The sequence below is a fragment of the Hyperolius riggenbachi genome, chromosome 9 (genome assembly GCF_040937935.1).
Source record: "Hyperolius riggenbachi isolate aHypRig1 chromosome 9, aHypRig1.pri, whole genome shotgun sequence".
NCBI classification, from domain to species: domain Eukaryota; kingdom Metazoa; phylum Chordata; class Amphibia; order Anura; family Hyperoliidae; genus Hyperolius; species Hyperolius riggenbachi.
In genome coordinates, this window is record NC_090654.1 from 121,749,784 (window position 1) to 121,768,687 (window position 18,904).

An 18,904-nucleotide genomic window follows, 5' to 3' on the forward strand; every position below is an offset into this window, starting at 1 on the left:
AGAGTTTACATTTGGCCAGCTTGCTAGCACTACAATCCTTAATGCCTGGAAGGTACTTGTTATGAAATAGCGCTTATTGCTGCCATTTTGCATGGGTGATTTTACCACTATTAGCGTGGTAAAATCACTGTACACTCTTGTGATTCGGAGCAATCGCATTGAGCGCTTTTATAAGCACTGTATCGTGATCACTCCAGAATTGTGAGAAAATGCGGCAGGCAACACACTTTGCAATTGCTGTTAATCGCGAAATGCCCATGATCAGCGGCAATCGCGGCTGTGCGATCAATGCCATATGGTTACAATTGCGTTTGCACTTTAAAAGGTGCTAGCGCTTTAGCGATTAGCAGGAATCTCCCGCTAATTGCCCTGGTGTGAATGGGCCCATAGTAGTGTCTGCACTGCTTCTTTTATACTTTGAAGAATGTGTTTGTGTACATAGAGCTTATCTCAGAGATTATTTATTGTGTGAGGGAAGGTTCACACTGTATTTTTAAGCCAAACGGATCCGGTAAAGCGGATCAGGTCTCCGCTTCACTGGATCCGTATGGCTTGGTCCACACTGGCAAACAGATCCATGAAAATGGATCTGATCACCGTTCGATCAAACCCGTTTTCACTTCCTTTGCCACAGCAGGTGAGGGAACGTGCAGCCGGGTGGGTGAGGGAGGGTTAAAAACTTACCCAGGCGTCTTCTTCATTGCAGCTGGGACGGTAGAGAGAGTTTCTTCCAGGCTTTCGCCTTTTTCCACGTCATGTGAGTGTGACTACTGTGACTAGTCACATGACATGGAAGGAAGCCTGGAAGAAACCCTCTCTACTGCCCAGCTGCAATAGACGGTTGGGTAAGTTTTAACCCTCCCTCACCCGCTCGCACGGCTGCAGCACCCTCCCTCACGCTCCCACCCACTCAGGTACGGCCCCACATCCCCTCAGACCACCACCCCCAGTGGATTTTGCCCTCCGAACGGTCCATTTCTTCACTAGTGTGAAGAAATGTTCCGTTCTCCCATTGCCCCCAATGTAGGGCTTGATCTTCCGTTTCCAGTCCGCTGGGCTCAGTGATCCGGAAAAATTGCTTCTTCAGCAAAGTTGCGTTCCTTTTAGCAAAGCGATACGTTCAGCGAAACGTACGCAACGGATCTGTACAAACGGATGCATGTAAACGGTTGCATTGGTTAACATTGGATCCGTACGCATCCGTTCCATTTGTACAGTATCCGTTCCGCTTACGGTCCACTTTTAATGCTATTGTGAACCAGGCCTAACTAGCAGGATTTCCACATGGTCAGCTGTACACATTACTACTATTCTGTTCTTTTAACTTCTCAAAACATTAAGTATCCATTTAATATTGTACCTATTGCATGTCTCTTCTCTCTTACAGGTCCTACTGCAGGTGCAGGTCATTGCAACTAAAGGCAATATTTTACGGTTTAAAATTAATGAGGTTTCACCTTTAAGATCCAGATATGAAGTTCCAGATGTATTGGTGGAAGAGCCTGCCACTGAAAGGTCAGACTAAATTATTCTAAAGAGGAACTGCATGTAACAAGTCAAATTATTGGGCTACTGTTCTAGCCAGGAAGCCTTGCAGCTGTGACATGATTTTGTGATACGCAATCTCTCCTTAAAAGGAACCTGAAGCGAGAGGTATATGAAGGCTGCCATATTTCCTTTTAAGCAATACCAGTTGCCTGGCTGTCCTGCTGAACCTCTGTCTCTAATACTTTCAGCAATAGACCCTGAACAGATCAAGTGTGACATTTTTGTCAAATCTGACAAGATTACCTGCATGCTTGTTTCTGGTGTGGTTCAGACGCTACTGCAGCCAAATATATCAGTAGAGATGCCAGGCAAAAGGTAATAAATATGGCAGCCTCCATATACCTCTCACTTCCGGTTCCCTTTAAGGTGGCCATACACTTATTTTTCCCATCGCTATCCAGCCAATTCGATCACTCTTATCGAATTTCCTAGAAATCAATGCCACAGCTGGTCGATTGGCCAAAATCGGTGGATAGCTCCAGATAGAAGCTTTTGATCAGCAGCAGTCGGGAGCAGTGGCAGATGGATGGCCCATAGTGTTGAATTGCATCGAACAGTGGAATGCTGCAGTTAACTTTTGAATTGATTTAATGCAAAAATCTATTTCAAAAATCCTAGTGTGTGGCAGTAACAGATCCCTCTTATGGTGGCCATACATGGTACAATTTTTTCATACAATCTTACCATTTCTATGTAGTATAAAGCCCCATCTACACGATACGATTCTTTATACGATTCAATTACGATTCTATTTACGATCCGATTAAATCCAACATGTCCGATCGGGATTCGATTCGATTCAATTCGATTTGCTATTGTTTTGCAATGGCAAATCGAATTGAATCGAATCGAATCCCGATCGGACATGTTGGATTTAATCAGATCGTAAATAGAATCGTAATCGAATCGTATAAAGAATCGTATCGTGTAGATGGGGCTTAAGGGTTAATTAAGTGAATATACTGAAAGGATAATTTAGGCAGTTCCCTTATATTACATAGAAATGGTAAGATTGTATGAAAAAATTGTACCATGTATGGCCACCATAAGATCTGATTTCATCTGACAGAAATCTCTCTGATGGTGAAATCTGGTGACCATCTATAAGTGTATGTCCTCCTTTATGCCACTCAGTGTGCGAGAGAGAGAGAGAGAGAGAGAGAGAGAGAGAGAGAGAGCAGTCACAGAGCACATGGAGCTCTTGATTGGCATTTCTTATCAGTCTCAAAGCTATTCATATGTAAATATGGCAGCAGCTTTAGCAGATGGCACCTTCAGGCAGAAAACAAATGAAATCTAGCATTATTGTTTTTATCACCACATATTTATAAAGCGCTGATCGATTTGTAGTGAACACTGAAAAAAGTTAGGGAGATAAAAATGTAGAGAAACCGAGAGCCCAATATAGTGTAGTATGTTAAAACATAAACGAAGTAAGGCAAATCAGTGAGAAGAATATACTCACAAACGTGGGTTACCACAGAGGCAACCACTGTACAAGCAGGTGAGCAGATTAGACCTGTCCTCGCTCAGGGCTAAGAAGTCGCTCTCTGTAGATGAGAAAAATGGGGTAGATCACCCCTCCACCAGGGGTGGACACGATTTTGCAGTAGGAAAACAGAGGCGCCAGCAGAATAAAAGTGGATAAAACCTTTAAAATTTGCTTGGAGGAAGTGGTTGACTTACCTCCATAAAGCAGACACGAAAGACTGTCTGAAAAGTAGCAATCACATTTATTGCATAGTACCCCAAAAGTGCAACGCATTTCGCAGGCCGAGCCCGCTTCATCAGGCAATAAATGTGGGGACAAAAATGTGATTGCTACTTTTCAGACAGTCTTTCGTGTATGCTTTATGGAAGTCAACCACTTCCTCCAAGCAAGGCGTGGCATGGGTGTGGCTTAAGTGTCCCTCTTTCTCATCTCAAAAAGTTGGGAGGTATGCATGCATAAGTTACCATATTGACACTGGCGGGCGAAGGGGCCTCATAATCTTTTTCTGCCCGGGGCCACCAAGAGCCTAGAGCCGCCCCTGCCAGGAGATACACACACTGTGCATACCAAATCTCTGTGTAGCAAATGACCGCTACTGAATGTCATTATGTTAAACTTTAACTATTTGACATTCCTGGATGTGAAACTCACGTCCAGGAAGCCATGTGCGCTCCTGCGCGTTCCCGCGGCCGATCGCTCGCGTGCACGCGCACTCCCGGCCCGCAGTTTGTTAGCCAGCGAATCAGTAGTGAATCGGGCAACGGTGCCCGATCACTGATTCCTCTCCCCCGCAGAAAAAGCGACAGCTTCTCTCGGAAGCTACGCTTTTTCTGCTTCCTATGTTCCCCTACGTCGCTCTAAGCGTACACTTAGAGTGACGTCACTGTAAACAAACTCATGGCTGCCATCTTGTGGCCAAAAAGTAAAGTACAGCTAAATGTTAAATAAAAATACACATATTTACAAAAAAAAAAATACAATTTCAATCCCACCCTCCCAAAAATACCCACATAAAATGTTTGGCTGGTTTCACACCAGGACGTTGCGTTTTAGGGGACGTTATGGTCGCACAACGTGCCCCTAACGCAACGCCTGGTGCTTTCTGCTTTGGACGTCAGAGTGAGCCGCGTTGTGCAGCTCACTCTGGCGTCCGTGATGCCGTGATGCGCACTCTTGGACACATGCGGCATCACGTGGTCCCGCCGGCCAATCGCCACACAGAGCGGCCGCTCCAGGAAGTAAACACTGCACGTCACTGAGTGCAGTGAATATTAATTAGCCATGTGCCTGGCCGCTCTCCGCTCCTCCCCAACGTTACTGAGCATGTGCAAACAGTCTAACGCGGCTCTGCCGCTTACAAAGTACTGCATGCAGTACGTTATATTATGGCGCAGCGTTACACTGTAACGCAATGTGGGCACTGTGAACAGCCTATTGATTTTTCATTGCTGTGCGGTGGGGTGCGTTACAGGCTGCTCTACTGTGCGCCTGTAACGTACCACTGTGAAACCAGCCTTTAATTAAAAAAAAAACATTACAATTAAAAAAAAAAAAAAAAACACAAATATTTACCTAAGGGTCTAAACTTTTTAAATATCTATGTAAAGATGAAATATTTATATATTTTTTTTATTATAAGCTTGTAAATAGTGATGAATGCAAAACGGAGAAAATGCACTTTTATTTCCAAATAAAATATTGTCGCCATACATTATGATAGGGACATAATTTAAACGGTGTAATAACCGGGACAAATGGGCATATACAATACGTGGGTTTTACTTATGGAGGCATGTATTGTTTTAAAACTATAATTGCCAAAAGGTGAGAAATAATGATTTTTTTTCAGTTTTTTTCTTATTCTTCCTTTTAAAATGCATTTACAGTAAAGTGGCTCTTAGTAAAATGTACCCCCCAAAGAAAGCCTAATTGGTGACAGAAAAAACAAGATATAGATCAGTTCATTGTGATAAGTAGTAATAATAAAGTTATAGGCTAATGAATGGGAGGTGAACATAGCTCGGATGCATAAAGTGAAAAACGACTGAATGCGAACTGGTTAAGACTTATTAAGAATCAATGAAATGTTCTTCAGGTTCCTTCTCTTGGAAAAGCATGCAGGAACTGCAGTTCTAGAACACTCACATGGCTCCTGTAAAGTACACATTTCTTCGCAGCCATTTTCTGTCTTGGTGACTCAGGAGGACAAGGCACTCATTGGAATAAATTCTGAAGGCTTCTTGTATTTTGAATGTCTGCAGCCACCACCAGAAAAGAGGCAAGTGCTGAAACTGGTAAAACAACTTCACAGGGGAGATTCAGATTATCAAAAAACAATGTTAGTGACTTGTTATGTATGGTATGGGAGCAGGAAAAAAAGGGCGTCGGCAGCTAGTGGCTGAAAAGGGTGCCCGATAAATATCGTTCTCAACATTAAAACATTAAAGTTTTTGAAATATGTTATCATTTTAGACACTTGCAACGTTATAGTTTTTGTCATATTATATCGTATTTATGTACCGTTTTTACGTTATCAAATATGTTATCGTTTCAATGTGTGTAAGGGTGTTTGTGCAGGGGGGTGGTTAGGGTTAGGAACCACTGAGGGGTGGTTAGGGTTAGGCACCACCAGGTGGGGGTCTGTGTGTGAGTGTAGAGTTATTAGGTTAAGAAAAATCATTGAATTATTAAACAATTTTTAAAGTTAATATCTTTTAATTTTCATCTCCCCTCTGTTTTAAAACTGTATTTATCATTAACCAATCTTGTTACCGATGTTTATCGTTAATGAGATTTCGTTATCCACCTGCGCCAATTTGTTAACCAGCCGGGCCCTTTTTCATGCACCCGTTAGGTACACATATGAAGCCTGCATTTTGTTATAATTAGTTACACATTTTGCGGTACTTATCCGTTAGCTGGGTGCATCCGGCAGGTGGCGACAAAACTCCACCAGGGTTACATCTTTCCCTACTATCCATGTCGGCCTGGAGGGGCAATAGTAATTAGCTGCCGGATGCGCACGGCTAACGGATAAGTACCCATTTTGCATATTTTTATAGTTTGTGTAGGATTATTCAATGTATTATTTTCATTTTGGATAGTGTGGGAAGGTATTACATTGTCTTTTGAATTAATATTGTCTTCTCATGTCCCCATATGTAAGAATTTTCATCACTGGAAATAAGAATATCTCTCCAAGTGTAACAGTGAAAACAAGAAATAATAAAACTTTTTTGTAGAGTGAGAATTTAGTTAAAATCTTCTACTAGTATCTTTCTTTTTTCTTTCTTTTTTTTTTTTTTTTTTGCTGGTCTTCATGGTTTCTTATGAGAGCTTCAAAACGTAATTAACTGTATAGAAATATGTTTTTTAGAAAGTGAGGGAAGCCAATTCTGTGACAGGAAAAGTCTATGGGGCCTTTCACACCGACGCGATGCGGCAGAATTCATGTAATCGCTGCTACCCCGACACAAGCCCATACGTACGTTACCATCAATTTGCGAGGCGATATGAAGTCGTGTAGGTCTTTTGCAATGCGTACTTTTTAAAAAATTCTCAATTATTCAGCAATGCACTTCTGCGCAATTCCTTCCTTCAGCCTCAGAAAGTGATCACTACAGAGCATTACTTTCTTCTTGGCCTGCTTCCAGACAGGAATTACCATGTATTAACGTGGTGAACCCCAAAGGCTGATTTTTGTGGCTGTGGTGCGACCCTGGCACCGCACCTCACTGAAACGCTGTTTAGCAGTGTGAAAACAGCCTCAAGCATTCTATTGACTATGCATATTAGTGGCGACCTGGAGACTAGCTGCGCGCAATGCCCCTGCTGCCACATTACTATGTGAAACTGAAGGTCTCCTTGTAGTATACGGGAGATACTGTAATTCGGTATAATTCAGTTAAGACCATGATAGATTCAGTACTGCAGATTTAGTCACATTACTGTGTCTTTAAATTGGCTGACTGGCTTTACTCTGAAGAACAGATAACTAGCAGGTGCTGCTTGGTGAGCTAGCATTGCCTTTCCATGTGTTTTTACATTTTTAGAATTCCAGTCTTCTGTACTTGAACCTAAGGGCAATTGTACTGGTGCATTTCGTTCTCTCATCTAATGTTTGTTTAATTACAGTAAACTTGATGAACCAGACACGGACAGGCTGCAGAACGACTCAGAGGTGTGTGACAGAGGCTGACAGCCATGAGCAAGGCATAGATTTCAACCACGTTGGTCCTGAATGGGTTAAAAAAATGTGTGTGTGTGTATATATACACACGGTGGCGTAGTGGTTAGCTCTCTCGCCTTGCAGCGCTGGGTCCCTGGTTCGAATCCCAGCCAGGGCACTATCTGCAAAGAGTTTGTATGTTCTCTACGTGTCTGCGTGGGTTTCCTCCAGGGCACTCCGATTTCCTCCCACATTCCAAAAACATACAGATAAGTTAATTGGCTCCCCCTAAAAAATTGGCCCTAGACTACAGTACTTGCACTACATAATATAGACATATGGCAATGGTAGGGATTAGATTGTGAGCTCCTTTGAGGGACAGTTAGTGACAAGATATATATATACATTGTACAGCGCTGCGTAATATGTCGGCGCTATATAAATACTAAATAATAATAATAATAATAATATATATATATTAATATAACAAACAAAGGACCAGCAGCTCCACAAGTAACCCTTTACTAGGGTGGTGTGTGCAAGCTAAACTGAGGATTACATTAAAGGTCAGCGCAGGTTTAAAAGTCATTGTATGTAGGTGTCACAGGAGCCCTAGTGGCTGACCGCACTTAGCCTTCTAAACGGTGCCAGCGCACAGATCGTGCGAACTCTGGTCGCAGTCAATGCGCAGGAACCGTTAAGAATTAGCCGCAGACAACTCAGAAGGGAGCCTGTGAGACACGGGTGATTACAACTTCACCCACTGGTTCAGAGTAAACTGCCACCACCGCGGTTATCATGGGACCGTGGAGCCCACTAACTGACTGACTAATCCTGCGAATAAAACGGTTAAACACACGATATTCTGTCTAGCCAACAATAAACAAACAGTAGCGTATCTTCAGAGACCCGGGATCAGTTCTGTGTGTGCTGATAAGCAGGGTAGCGGACAGTGAATGACTTGGAGAAAGTCGTTTATTCACGCAATATAAATAATTAATATATACAGACAATTATTAAAATTACAATTATTAAGACAGTAATAGCCAGTATAAAAAATAAAAGAAGGGAGAAAAATACTTAGTTCCTGGAAAGATGTCCTTTTTGTGGGAAAAACAGAGTTCTGGGTTTCAATCAGAGTTCAGACCAGGTGGATGCCAGCATATCCTCAAGCTGGCACCTGATGAGTTCAAGGTGTTTTCAGGGTGGAGGACACTGAGTTTGGGTCCTCTGCCATTCTTATGCCCCTGCTTCAGTAGGAGGGAGTGAGGGCGGGGAGCCATACACCCCCTTAGAAGATGAGATGAGCCCTCCCCTTGTCCTGGGGGCTAGAAATCATATCTACCCATATATGGGCTCTATCACACAGAACCGTACAGGTCAGGGCCGATTTATTAACTTTTTCAGGTCTGTCTCGATTTACCCAGCGCCCTGATACCAGGCATGAGGGGTGGGACCCCTGTGGTATCATCAGGGCATTTTCAAACTGCCTAACTGGCAGTCCTTACCTCAGAATGTTCTGAAACTTCCTCAGAACCAGCACCGGGGCTCATGCTACACTTCCCCCACGTTTGGCGAAGCTGCCATCTCAGGAACCCCAGAAATATGACAGATCTGGGAAGTTATGGATATGCTATGAGACTCAGGTTATTCCCAGGCAAAGGCTCTTTGAAGTTTGGAGCAGCCAGCTAGGTGTCACCTCCCCTGCTGGGAGGGAGCCAGTGGGTCTGGCTTCCCCCCAACTAGATTGCTTCTGCCATGGTGCTTGTCACCTTATACCTGATGGATGGGCCATCAGCACAGCTTGAAGCCAGGGACTCTCCAGGGCAGATTAGGCTCAGGCTCATTAGCATATCAAAAGAGCCATCCAGCCTTTAGGATGGTGCTCTCTCTGCTAAGAAAAGGACTTCAGCTGCCCCTACACACTCAACCCAGATTGTATCGATTTGAAGCGCAATCGATGCAGGGAATCGAGTGCGATCGCTTTTTCTTCATGGGCGGTTCCAGGACGCGTCTGCGGCCCCGCAACCGTCCGTGACAGTAGGGAATGATAAATTCTTCACCACAATATATCAAATGCTCAGAGGTAGGTATCCGCCAAACATCTAAACAAGAAAAGGCTTACCAGCTCCCAACAACCCACATTATAAGGTTGTAAAATGGCTCAGGTCACAGATAACGTCCAGGGAACATCAGACGTCGTGAAGATCCAGTGGACATCCGTATGGAGGTAAAGTTTCAGGAAATTATATAGGAAAACAAAAATGGCAATATCTAAGCGTAACCCGTTTATTTAGATAAAATTTCTTTAAAAGGCAGTAGATATAAAAACAATAACTCACATACGGGGCCCATAAACTGGGAACCCCGGAAGATTAGCGCGCATGTAATGGTCAATCGTAGATCAACAGACAATGGTGCCGCCTGTTACCTTTCCGACCGGTTTCGCAGTCTTGCGTCATCAGGGGAGAAAAAGTTTTCTCTCATCAGGGGAGTCTTTTCTTGTTTTGATGTTTGGCGGATACCTACCTCTGAACATTTGATATATTGTGGTGAAGAATTTATCATTCCCTACATACAATGACTTTCTAAACCTGCGCTGACCTTTGATGTATACCTGACTTCTGAACTTTTGGACATTGTTCTTCTCAGCGGCGGTTCCATTGTTCCTTGGCGCCTATATATTTGCTATTATATATTAAAAACTGAGGATTCCCCGAGTCCTTGTGCGTATGTAAAATCCAATTCAGCAATTCAGCACACAACGCTCTTTATTCAAGCAAAGTAAATAACATTACAACAGAAACTGTTTTGGCTGTCCCCAGGTCAGAGCCGGATTAAGACCATGCAGGGCCCCAAGCAGAATAATAAATTTAGCCCCCCCCCACACACACACACACACTGTTGAAAGGATGTCTCCCCAGCATACAGCATCTCACAGTAGTGAGTGCACCGCTCACTTTTTTTGTAAATATTCTATTTCATCTTTTCATGGAACAGACAGCACTGAAGATATGACGCTGTGATTCTCTGTAGAGCTGTCAGTGTACAGCTTTTCTAACAGTGTAAGGTTACTTGCTGTGCAATAACATCAACACACAGCCATTAAAGAGGATCTGTAACGTCAAAACGTCCCCTGGGGGGTACTCACCTCGGGTGGGGGAAGCCTCCGGATCCTAATGAGGCTTCCCACGCCGTCCTCCGTCCCTCAGGGGTCTCGCTGCAGCCCTCCGTGTAAAATGACGTCATTATTTACCTTCCTGGCTCCTGCGCAGGCGCTCTGACGGCTGTCGGCTCTGAAGTAGGCGGAAATACCCGATCGCCGTCGGGTCTGCTCTACTGCGCAGGCGCAAGTTTCCGGCGCCTGTGCAGTAGAGCGGACCCGACTGAGATCGGGTATTTCCGTCTACTTCGGAGCCGAGAGCAGCCACAGCGCCCCTGCTGGAGCCAGCAAAGGTAAATATTGAATTTACAGTCGGGTCTGTCGCCGGCTGTTCGGAGGGCTGCAGCGAGACCCCCGTGGGACAGATTACGGCGTGGGAAGCCTCATTAGGATCCGGAGGCTTCCCTCACCCGAGGTGAGTACCCCCCAGGGGATGTTTCTGATGTTACAGAGTCTCTTTAAAGGACAACTGTAGCGAGAGGTATGTGAAGGCTACCATATTTATTTACTTTTAAGCAATACCAGTTTCCTGGCTAACCTGTTGATCCTCTGCGTCGAATATATTTAGCCACACTCCCTGAACAAGCATGCAGCAGATCAGGTGACATTATTGTCAGACCTGGCATTAGCTGCATGCTTGTTTCTGGTGCGGTTCAAACACTACTGCAGCCAAATAGATCAGCAGGGCTGCCAGGAAACTGGTATTGTTTAAAAGAAAATAAATATGGCAGCCTGCACATACTTCTCACTACAGTTGTCCTTGAATGTCTAAGCCACTTGAAACAAAAGTGAATACCTCGAGGCAGATTTAAAGGGAACCAGAGATGAAGGAACTTGAAAAATTAAAAAAGATTTTATACATACTTGGGGCTTCCTCCAGCCCCATCAGCCTGGATCGCTCCCACGCTGCTGTTCTCCGCTGCCTCTATCGCCGGTACCGGGTCCCGTCACTTCCGCAGGACGCAGCCGGTTGTATGCATGCAAAGGGGCTCCCTCCATCTCGCCGGCGCCTGCCTTACGCATGTGCCTGCGCAGTACAAAGGGAGTGCACTGTGCATGCATCAACTGACCCTGACTGGCTAAAGAGATGAGACCTGGTACCAGAGGACAGAGGCAGCGGAAGACAGCGGTGTGGGAGCGATCCATGCTGATGGGGCTGGAGGAAGCCCCAGGTATGTATAAAATCTTTTTTTCATTGATCTCTGGTTCTCTTTAAGATCAACTTCATGATTGTTTACACCGAAAATGTGATGGCCCTTTGTACTTCTTTATTGTTGCCTAAGCCGTGGCAAATGTGACTGTAATGTCTTGTACACACCATTCGATTTCCCATTAGATAGATAGGTTGAGTCAATTATTTCCGAAAATTCAGAATGGCTTTCCAATCATTTTTCTTATAATTTTCCAAACACTTCTATACAAAATTGATCAGAAAAACGACCGGAAATCAGAATTGGATCACGATTGGATCTGTCAGAAATAATCCATTTCACCTATCTATCTGACGTGAAATTGCATGGTGTGTACTAGGCATTTGAGTTGTGAGGAACTCGTAAAGCAATATTGGAGTTTATTCACTGCAAGACCAAATTAGTCAGTTTTGCTCCCTCATTCTCACTAGTCATACAGAGGGCAATAATGCCTCAATATGTCTAGCCAATTGATCATTATTCCATTCAATTGTTTAGTGATCAACCTCTGTCACAGCAAGTTTAATTCTGATAGGCTTCAGCAGAACTGTATCAAGCTTCAATCAAACTGCAAGTGCTGTACTGCACAATGCAGAGCAAAGTTATAGACCATCGATCCCCCACCACTCCTGTCCTGCCTCCATACCACAGAGATTGATAAACAGCACAATATCGCTTAAAAGCTAAGCGATTGGATATGTATGAGCAATAGATTACTGGAAGATTCAATCAGTGTTCAAAATGGATGTGTGCATAGCCAGCTTTAGATATTTTTGGCCAACTAGGGTGATAAAATTAAGGTCAAGTTCAGCACTGACAAGAACCAACTGTAAACATCACCAGTAGAACTCTTATCTCTGTAGTGGAGCATTGCTGCAGAGATCTAAAGACTGAAAGAGTTGAACAGAGACAATAAACAGAACAGAGACAGACAATAAATCTTTATGTGCCTCTTATGTGGGAGATAAAATTAAGGCTAATACGTTCAGCAAAGACCAGAACTAAATGTAAACATTACGAACATAAGTCATAGGCTTTTGAGCAAATGATGATGCTACTATGAAAAAAAGTTTAACTACAGATGTTTTTGCCACATCAAGTTTCTCTAGCTAAGCTAGCAAACGGCTCCTGTATGAAGAGATCACATTCCAGCACCCAGTCTGTGTCTGACAGCTCTGAGCTAAGGCGAGAGGGGTAACACTGTGTGTGCCTGCTTCTTATCTTTGTAGTAGAGAATTGCTGCAGAGATCTTGTTTTTAAAGACTGAAAGAGTTACTAAAAGACTACATTAACAGAGGCAAGACATCTTTATGGGACCCTTTTGACCTCCTGGGGCCCATAAGCAGTTGATTAGTTTGCCTGGTTGAAGATCCGGCTCTGCCCCAGGTGCCCATATATTACTGGATTTTACTACTAAATTGGCAATTTAATTATATTATCAGATCGGGGCAAATCGGTTATGTTACCTTCTGCTGATTTTGATCAACACATAATCAAATTTTGGTTTCAGAACATGGAGGTACAACATTGTTAAGCTTGATTAGTAAAGGAGAATCACATGGGACCGCGCTTGCAGTGTGTGGGCCACTAGTCCATCAATTTGGGTTTTGGCTTGCAGTGTATGGGTGCCTTCATCGATTGGCTTCCAACTGCAATTAACTGAGTTATTAATCCTTCCAGTAATTTTATACCAATAATATTTTTTACCAGAAGTTCTTATACTTAGTTTCATTTTTTAGGGGCCGTTCACACTTAACAATTTGCATGGGTTTTTTCAAATTTGCAAGTAAGCATTTTACTTGCATTGTTGTGCTTTTTTTTTTGGATCTGATTTTTCTGCGATTTTAAATCACGCAACAGTGCTGCATTTTTCCATGTGCGGTGTGGGAATCGTATGTAGGCCAATGCATTTAATTACATACAATTTCATACAAATTTATATTATTGGCAAATCACGGCAAATAGTTTAAAAAACGCAAAAAAAATAAAAGAGAAAAATGCAAACAAGAAATGCAGAGAACGCAGAAAATCTCAATTAGTGTTTGCAGGGATAAGTGTGAACTCTGTCTTAGTCTGTCTTATGGTGCCCATACACGGTACAATTAAGATTTTTCCCTTTTATTTGACCAAAATGATTAAATAGAGTGAAAATCAAAAATAATATATTTTTTTTCTTTTTTTTTTTTTTTTTTTTGATTGAGAAAAAAAAAACCAAGGATTATTCAGTTTTTTCGATAAAAATCTGAAGTGGCATGTTGGAAAAATCTGGGTGATGGTTTGTTAAATTGTATGGAGGTTGTATAAGAAAATACTATTAGATAAACCACATTTTTCTTCATATTCGATTGTTTTTTTGGAGGAAAATTAAACATTCACATGTGGTACCTCGAAAATAATTTTAACAACTATTCAACCAAAAGAAATAATTGATCGAATTTCTATGATCAAAAAAAAAGAAAGACAAAAATGTACCGTGTATGGGCACCATAAGTCAAACGGTCAAAAATTTGAGAAAATTGATCGATTTTTTTTCTCGATTGAAAAAAAAATGTGGTTTTTCTATTTAAAAAAATTGAATTGTGTAGCACACCTGAACCAGTAAAAACAATTTTTCTTCCAGTCCCTCACAATCTTTGAGGCCCCTCCATTTCTGGGTCCACTATGTTGTTGTTTGATCGCGCTCCCATGGCTGGAAGCGTTCTGTGCATGCGGTGTTCACAAAGAATTGTGACTGCTCGGGTGCAAAACGTCCCCAGACTTGGGAGTACTATCGAGGAGGGGCTCAGATGAGACTTTTTTTTTTAACAATTGTGGTTATGTGACTGCTGTAGACATCTTGTCCAGCTCTGTTCCCCCTATAGCCAATTTTATCTATATTGGCATTAGCTGTGGAGGATAAAAAACAGTCCCTATATGCCAGGGGTCTCAAACTCAATTTACCTGGGGGCCGCAGGAGGCAAAGTCAGGATGAGGCTGGGCCGCAAAATGGGCGTGGTCATGACATCATGTGGGCAGGGCTAACTAATGTAGTTGCATAAAAAAAATATGAAGTAAATGCTCATCATGACAGACGGCGTTTCACCAGTAAATGCACATAAGAGACAGCTTTTCACCAGTTACTGCTCGTAATGACAGATAGCGTTACCCGAGTAAATGCATATAGGAGACATCGTTACCCCAGTAAATGCACATAAGAGACAGCGTTACCAGTCCAGAGGAGTGCTCACTCAGAGTCAGGCAGGTCTGATGGTGGTTGTTGGTGGTGCCTGCTGCTGGTACTGCTAGGCCACTCAGCACAGGAGGGCAAAAAAACAATTTGGAAGTTGGCTGGCTACAGGACAGGAGTCAGGAGGACACCTACCCACCGCACCCTGCACCCACCTTGTCTCGTCGGAGTTCCGACTTAAGTTCCGAGTCTTGCCTGCCTCTGCCTGGCTGTCTAGCTGAGCTTCCGGGAGGCTTCAATAGGGGCTAATGATGCGCCAGCCGGAGCTGAAGCCTAGGTAAGCCCCAGCGTGGCGCCGCCCCTGGCTACAGCGCCCCCAATTCCCCCGGGGGGCAATCTGGCATTTCCTGGAAGGGGCAGAGCTTTCCGCTTCAGCTCTGCCCCTCCTGACGTCAATCGCGGCGGATCGCCGCCTCTGCCCGCCCCTCTCACTCTTCCTTCACAGAGGGGCGGGCAGAGGTGGCGATCCGCCGCGATTGACGTCAGGAGGGGCAGAGCTGAAGCTGAAAGCTCTGCCCCTTCCAGGAAATGCAGGCGAATTGCCTGCTGGGGGAATTGGGGGCTCTGTAGCCCTCATTTTGCGGCGGGGACAGGCGGATTAACTATGGGAGCACTGAAGCGAACAAAAGTAGTTTGCTTCAGTGTCTTGCCGGCGCGGGCCGCAAATCAATGTAACGAGGGCCGCAAATGGCCCGCGGGCTGCCACTTTGAGACCCCTGCTATATGCCTTTCAGTAGGTTAATGATTGCTCTGTTGCCACCTTACATGTCCTCATCACTAGAGGACAACTCCTCACTAGACACAGAAAAGGGCTCCTAAATTAATCTCACAATTGTTTTTTTTTATTATAAATAATAGCTGTCTTTAAGGATCTTTTTCTCTGTCATGAGATATCATACTGTCTTCGGAACAGGATGTTTTTGGCCTCTGGGAAGAGAAGTTTGGAGACTTTGTGGACATTAAAGCCAATGGTAATAGTTACTTTGCTTTTTTTCACTACTGTTGCTATTGGAACATTTTATCTCATATGATATCTGCACAGGTCCGTCTTCTCTGGGACTCGATTTCAGTTTATACGGGTTTGAAAATGTGTACGGACTGCCAGAGCACGCAGACACACACCGTCTTAAAGATACAAGGTACATTGTTAGAATTTACGAATGAATATAGCAAACGCAAGAACGTTTTCCTACATTGTGACAATTTTGTTTTTGTGGTCTAATGAGATCCTCCAGACAAATTCACCATTTAATTGTATCTCTGCCTATACTGTAGAGCAGTGGTCCTCAAACTAAGGCCCGCAGGCCGAATGTGGCCCCCTGAGGCTTTTTTACTGGCCCCCCACACAAAATGTATTACTTATAGATGCGGTCAACTACATCTTTAAATATTGATGGTCCGTATATAGAATAGCAGTGCTGGCCCCACCCATCCACATGGAACCCAGAAAGCAGTAATACGCTGGTTTCCAATCAAATTACACATCAGGTGACACTGCTGTCCACTGCAGGTTGTCACCTGGATATGGTTCACTGTCTGGTCCACAAAGACTTCTACATCATTTTATGTATACTCCGACCCCAAACAGTCTGAAGTACATTGACCCGGCCCTCGACTCAAAATGTTTGGGGACCCCAGCTGTAGAGTATTATGCATGTCTAGGCCTTGTTTACACTGACTTTGTAAGGATTTGGAAAATGTGTCACCAGAGTACTACTGTACAAAACTGTCAATTTAAAGAGACTCTGAAGCGAGAATAAATCTCGCTTCAGAGCTCATAGTTAGCAGGGGCACGTGTGCCCCTGCTAAACCGCTGCTATAGCGCCGCTAAACGGGGGTCCCTTCACCCCCAAACCCCCCACTGCGACACTTGGTCGCAGACTTGGTCGTTCCTGGAGGCAGGGCGAACGGCTGCAGCCCTGCCTCCAGTCGCGTCTGTCAGCGGCGCATCGCCGCCTCTCCCCCGCCCCTCTCAGTGAAGGAAGACTGAGAGGGGCGGGGGAGAGGCGGAGATACGCGCTGACAGACGCGCGTGGGGTAGGGCTGCGGCGGTTAGCCCTGCCCCAACCAGGAAGCGCTCCCCGCATTACGGAGGGGATTTGGGGGATCAGGGACCCCAGTTAAGCCGCGGGATAGCGGCGGTTTAGCAGGGGCACACATGCCCCTGCTATCTATGAGGTCTGAAGCGAGATTTATTCTCGCTTCAGACTCTCTTTAAAATGTACCTGAGATGGTACACTGGCCCTTATTTATACTTACATGGGGTTTCCTCCAGCCCCATGAGCATTGTGGCTTCCATATGCTGTCCTAATCAGCCCCTCTTTTCTGGCGCTATGACTCCTGGTAATCTGGTGAGCCGCCGCCAGTCATGGGCTTCTGAGCATGCTCAGCCACATCCACCTGGAGCATTCCACGGGGTGAGCCTGCACCACACATGCGCAGAAGGCCGCGACTGCCCAGATTACCGGGAGTCATAGCAGCAGAACGATTGCGAGGGAGGCCACGGTGCTCATGGGACTGGAGGATGCCCCAGGTAAGTATAAATAAGCGCTAGTGAATTACCTCAGGTTCACTTTAAAGGATCACTGTCGTGAAAATCTTAAAATTTAAAATATATGTAAACACATACAAATAAGAAGCATGTTTCACCCAGAGTAAAATGAGCCATACATTACCTTTCTCCTATGTTGCTGTCACTTACAGTAGGTAGTAGAAATCTGACATTACCGACAGGTTTTGAGCTAGTCCATCTCTCCATAGTGGATTCTCAGCATGGCCTTTATACTTTATAAAGATACTCCTTGAAAAAGATGTATACAAAGGTGCTGGCCAGCCTCTTTGCTTGCTGCACAATTTTTTTTAGTAGTTGGACGGAGCAACTGCCAGTAAGTGCTTTTTAAAATAAATAAAACCCTAAGACTCCCAGATGAGGAGATGGGCTAGTCCAAATCCTGTTGGTTTTGTCAGATTTCTGCTACTTATTGTAAGTAACAGCAACATAAGAGAAAAGTAATTTATGGCTCATTTTACTGAGAATAAACGTACTTCTTATCTGTATATGTTTACATATATTTTAAATTTTAAGATTTTCATGACAGCGGTCCTTTAAATAAGGGCCATATCAAATTGGTAACTTTGTTGCAACAATTTGTAGCTAACTACAGTACATGCCTGTGCATCCGTAAGTTGCTGCTAGTGTAACCTAGTTTTTAGCAGCTACGGTACATTATACTGCAGCAGGAGATTTTTGGCTGCTACACATCTATGCTGCGTGTAGTCCCTAGCGCTTATTCAATTCACTTTTTGTCCTAAGTTTTCTCCTAGAAGATATTTTCATCTTCTGTTTAAAATAACTTTTCAGCACTCTGCAACTGAAATAGTACCAAAAAGTACCAGTAGGTGAAAAAAGTATTTTCATGCTTGCTACTGGCTTAAAAGGCCTTATAGATAAAGTGTTAAAATATTACCTGGGAGAAAACTACGGAGAAACAGGGAATTGAATAAGGGCACCTGACTCCCAACTCACTGTTTCACACCTGAGCAGGTAGTAGAGAACAGGAGAGGGCCAAGGAGTCAGGAAATCCATGGACTGAGATTACACAAGGGAGACAAAATCCATGAGCCAATAGTAAGAGATTCACCCACAAATTTCAGGTTGCAGTCAATATGTAATCACCAAAAAGGCTTGCAGAGGATTTCCCACCCCCGTATGGGTGTGTACGGGTCCTCAGAAGGTTGCACTCCCATTAGTTAGGTAGATCCCAACTTAAAAACACAGAGGTGTAGACAAACATATTGGTGAGTGGAGGCACCCAGAATAGTAAAATAATTAAAAACTGTTTAAGAAGCAGAGGTATGGTTGACTTATTTCTCCTAAAAGGGAACCTGAAATATCCCCCGCTGGGGCTTACTTTCATTTTGTCAACTTACAAGTTGACTCCACTGCGCCTACGTGGCCCTGACCACGCGTGTCCTCGTACGCGCTTCCGTCACCGATAGTGTCCTGTGCAGGCACAGTGCAAGACAATCTCTACTGCGCCTCCACAGGGTGCTCACGGCAACGGGAGCGCGAACGAGGATGCTCGTGGCTAGTGCCGCGCAGGCACAGTCGACAGCG

The 18,904-nt window shown here is 44.1% G+C and overlaps 1 protein-coding gene across 3 annotated transcripts in view; it reads left to right on the top strand.

The window, feature by feature from the left end:
• Nucleotides 1-18,904, top strand: part of GANC (glucosidase alpha, neutral C) — a 93,555-nt gene that overhangs the window by 15,593 nt on the left and 59,058 nt on the right. For all 3 annotated transcript variants that reach the window (XM_068253445.1, XM_068253447.1, XM_068253446.1), the window contains 5 exons: nucleotides 1,388-1,515; nucleotides 5,136-5,318; nucleotides 7,175-7,220; nucleotides 15,701-15,758; nucleotides 15,830-15,926. In XM_068253445.1, coding sequence (XP_068109546.1) covers nucleotides 1,388-1,515; nucleotides 5,136-5,318; nucleotides 7,175-7,220; nucleotides 15,701-15,758; nucleotides 15,830-15,926 — 512 coding nt within the window. The remainder of the gene's footprint in view (nucleotides 1-1,387; nucleotides 1,516-5,135; nucleotides 5,319-7,174; nucleotides 7,221-15,700; nucleotides 15,759-15,829; nucleotides 15,927-18,904) is intronic.